Here is a 3,729-nt window from a genome sequence, read left to right as displayed (position 1 = left end):
CGGACGTCTCCCCAAACGACGACGACGCGACCGCCGAAGCTCCGAGCGCCGTCGATCGGAGACCCGACGCCTCGATCGGAAGGAGCCCCAACCGGCGAACGCTTGGGAATGGCGCTCGGAATGAACGCTTGGCAGTCCTTTTGCTTCCTCCTTTCTTTCTTTCGAAAACCGCCTCATTCGGCTAACTGAGCAGACCGGGCGCTTTTCCGAAGACGGCATTGGTGAATAAAGTCTCGTTGACCCAATGTTACCAAATCGTCGTCTCTTCGATTTGAACGGACTAACAACGGCGCTTACTCGCCGTTGCGAGGAGAGAAGCCACCGGTGGCCATCTTGCGTTGCCAATCTCAAGCCCCCGTCGAACTTGAGTACATTTGGCAAAATCGCGCGTCCATTTCCGAAGGTGTGTCTCGGCTGCTCGGCAACCGGAGGGCTGCGCCGACGCGGGAATGATTTTGGTGGGGGTCCAATCCCATTTCAGCGTTCATCTCTCGCTATAGTCATGTCGTCTGGCCAAGGCCTTCGCACCGCACTTGCGAATGGCAAACCGACTCTCTTTCTCTCTCTCTCCTTGCGTATCTCGTTTCAATTCTCTGACGCCTGATTACACTCGATGATGGTTGGCGGCGGCTTTGTGTGTGAAGATCACGCGACACTGAAACGTCGAGCCTCGGCTTATCTGCGTCTCCCGCTTAATCAGTGACTGCGGTCGCGCCCGCGGGGTCCGGAGGTCGCCGCCAGCCATCCTCGCTCGCCGCCTCGACATCATCGCCGTCATTTTCCCCGGCCGACTCGCGTGCGTCATGAAGGCAGCGCCGACCAAGAGGAGGCTGATCTTGCTGGTGAGTAGCCGGCTTTACCTTCACGCGTGGGTAACAACCCGCCGCGGCTCGGGCGGCGGAGGCTCAACGGTGTGTCGATCGGAAGGGAATCCCGACTGAAAAGTCACTTGCGGGAATGTAACGGAGCGAATGCGGTGAGCCTCTTGAGTCGACTTGCCCCCATCTCCTCCGTGGCCAATCGCATTCGAGCCGGTCTCGACCGGGAGTCGGCGCGGCGCCGGCCTCTCGTTAGCAACAAATGAGCTTCAGCTGGCCTCGGCAGGCTTTTCGTTTGGTGGCGGCGCCGCGCTGTCCGGGAGGGTTCCCGTCCGCGACCCGAGCGACAACCCGGCGGCGTAAGTATGGCGTCGCTCGGCTCTTTTGGCCCGGAGAGTTTCGGCCTCCCTTGGGTGCAGCCCAGGGCGTTTCTCCGCCCGCTGCAAAAAGTTTTCTCGTGGCCGGAAGCTACGCCTGCAGACGGACGACTCAAAGCTGTGGCTTCCTTTTGCTTTTTTCCCCTTTTCCCTTTGCTTTTCCCTCTTTTTGTTTTGGTTGCGCCCTCTTTTGTCTTGTGCTTTTCTTTCCCGTCCTGCTCAAAAATCAAAACACGTCTTTTCCAGGGGCGACCTGGCCGCATGCAAAAATAACCCCGCAAAACCACACTCCTGCACCTCAAGCGCACCCCACACAGTGTTTCTCCAACGTCCGAAACGTCTTATCAATGCAAAAGACAAAACAAAAAAGAAAAAGTCTCGACTTCTTCCCGGGAAAGAAGGCGGCAGCAGATTCGAACGCCGTCTCGGCCGGCCCCGTCCTGACCGTCAATCAAGTATAATGGGAGGAGCCCCCCCCGGATGGATAGGTCGCGGCGGCATCAGGCCACACTGAGCCGCATTTCCACCACCGGCGGTAAAAAGGCGGCCCGCGCCGGCGTACGCTCTCCAATGTCTTTCGGGAATTCCCAATAGAAACGCTGACTTTTTGGCCATGTCGTTTGCCCGCCGCGGTGGGATTTTTGGGTCGACCTTGACCGGACGACATTGAGTGCCCTCAGCTCAAGGCAGTTTCCTTCCATCAATTCGACATTTGACCTTTGCACGACGCGATCGGCAAAGACCCCAAATTGTGAAAGCGGCAGCTGGCCAAGTTTTCCCCCCCAGACGCGGGGGCGGGCCCGCCGGAGCGCCGCCACCATTTGCCGTGGGCGATGGTGACATTTCTCGGGCGGGTGGCCGGCGTCCTCCCTGAATTGAGATGGCGAAGAGCGCTCGCGCCCCGTATCGTCGTCTTTGCCGCCGAATCGTCCCGCGCCCCCAAAGCACCTTTTGGGTTGTGAACTTGTCGTTTTCCTCAGGTGTGCGTCTTGTCCGTATCCCTGGTGACGCTGATCCTGGGCCTCGGACTGGGACTGGGTCTGGAACTGCGGAGTTGCCGAGATCGAGGTGGACTCCGAGTCGCGCGCGCACACGCACGCCTACACGCAGAGCGACTTTCACGCTGCCGCCGTGGTTGTTGCGTCATCAAGGAGATGACCGAATCCACACCAAAAAAGTTCTTCAAGTGTTTGAAGAGGTTTTACCGCTCAGCAACTTCCAGGCCGTCGGGAGGGAATGAATAATTGCCCAATGATTGCCGGCCTTTGCAATCATTCACTCATTCCTGACTCCCTATCGCTCGCTCGGGATCTTTATGAGGTCCAGTCATCGAGTACAAATCAGCACTTGAGCGTCCTTAATGACATGATTGCCGCGGTATAAAAGCGTTACGCGCCACTTTCCGAACCGACCGTGAGCCAATATTGGCCGGCTCTCTCGGAAAGCCTGACGGCGAAGCGGAAAAGGCCACGTGCGAGGTGCAGGGGATGCTTTCCGGGACCGGCCCTCCCCGCATTCTGCACCGCGGACCGCCCGCCTCCGCGTTGACTTCCCGGTTGGGTTGCCGCGTCGGCATTTCCCCACGTGGGCATCGTGGCGCGGCGACGCACTCGTGGACCTTTCACGGTGGGCAAACGCCCCAACTCGGCTTTTGCTTTGTCGCCCCAAAGTGGAACCGCGGACGTCGTGCAGGAATCGCTGCTACGAGCCGTACGACGGCGACACCCCCGGGTGCAGATGTGACGCCGCCTGCCAGGACAGCGGAACCTGCTGCCCCGACTACCACGACCTCTGCAAAGCCCCCGGTAAGAGAACGTCGGACCTCGGCGCGAGCGGTCGCCCCGGCCGAGCGGCTGGCCAATCCCTGCGTGCGTGTGTGCGTGCAGCGGAACTGTGGGAATGCACGCATCTGCGCTGCGGCGAGACCAGGCTGTCCAACAGCAGGTGCCACTGCTCCGACGACTGTTCTGCGAATTTTGACTGCTGCAGTAACTACCGGCACGTGTGCCAAGGTGAGAGGCGGCAAAATGTGGCGCCGCGCGGCAAAGCTTGACCGCGAGACTCGTGTGCGCCGGCAGGACAAAGCCAGTGGGTGGAGGACGAGTGCGAGGACCTGTCACGCCCCTCCTGTCCACCAGGGTAGCGCACACTCACACGCTCGCGTACTCGTGCCTCGGCGGGCGCTATGATTGGGCCTTGTTCTGGTGCGCCAGCTTCTCGCGCCAGCCGCTGCTTCTGGTGTCTCTGGACGGCCTGCGGGCCGACTACCTGCGCCTGTGGAAACCGCTCATCCCGGTGCTCGCCAAACTTCGTGAGTGCTCCCGATCGCGTTCTGCCGTCGAAGGCCCTGCTACTCGACTAGCGCGTGTCTTCCTTCGAGACTGTCCTTTTTTTTTTTTTTATTAATACTTTGTTTTATGGTTGTTGGGTTTTTGTTTTTTGTATTTTTTTTAAATCAGAGAAATGCGGAACGTCAGCTTCATACATGCATTCATCTTTTCCCACCAAGACTTTCCCCAACCACTACAGTATTG

The 3,729-nt window shown here is 59.1% G+C and overlaps 2 protein-coding genes across 2 annotated transcripts in view; both read left to right on the top strand.

The window, feature by feature from the left end:
* Nucleotides 1-246, top strand: part of LOC109515193 (F-actin-uncapping protein LRRC16A-like) — an 11,602-nt gene extending 11,356 nt beyond the window's left edge. Inside the window, exon 37 of the mRNA XM_019868811.1 lies at nucleotides 28-246. The gene's annotated coding sequence lies outside the window, so the exon portion shown is untranslated. The remainder of the gene's footprint in view (nucleotides 1-27) is intronic.
* Nucleotides 247-680: 434 nt separating this feature from the next.
* Nucleotides 681-3,729, top strand: part of LOC109515147 (venom phosphodiesterase 1) — an 8,471-nt gene continuing 5,422 nt past the window's right edge. The window contains exons 1-7 of the mRNA XM_019868744.1: nucleotides 681-842; nucleotides 2,176-2,263; nucleotides 2,866-3,000; nucleotides 3,082-3,207; nucleotides 3,274-3,334; nucleotides 3,409-3,506; nucleotides 3,655-3,729. The exon at nucleotides 3,655-3,729 is cut by the window's right edge and continues 1 nt beyond it. Coding sequence (XP_019724303.1) covers nucleotides 804-842; nucleotides 2,176-2,263; nucleotides 2,866-3,000; nucleotides 3,082-3,207; nucleotides 3,274-3,334; nucleotides 3,409-3,506; nucleotides 3,655-3,729 — 622 coding nt within the window. The 5' untranslated portion in view covers nucleotides 681-803. The remainder of the gene's footprint in view (nucleotides 843-2,175; nucleotides 2,264-2,865; nucleotides 3,001-3,081; nucleotides 3,208-3,273; nucleotides 3,335-3,408; nucleotides 3,507-3,654) is intronic.

The sequence above is a fragment of the Hippocampus comes genome, unplaced genomic scaffold (assembly GCF_001891065.2).
Source record: "Hippocampus comes isolate QL1 unplaced genomic scaffold, H_comes_QL1_v1.1 scaffold225, whole genome shotgun sequence".
Taxonomy (NCBI): Eukaryota; Metazoa; Chordata; class Actinopteri; order Syngnathiformes; family Syngnathidae; genus Hippocampus; species Hippocampus comes.
Note: the sequence above shows the minus strand (reverse complement) of the source record. Positions and strands in the feature narration are given on the sequence as shown.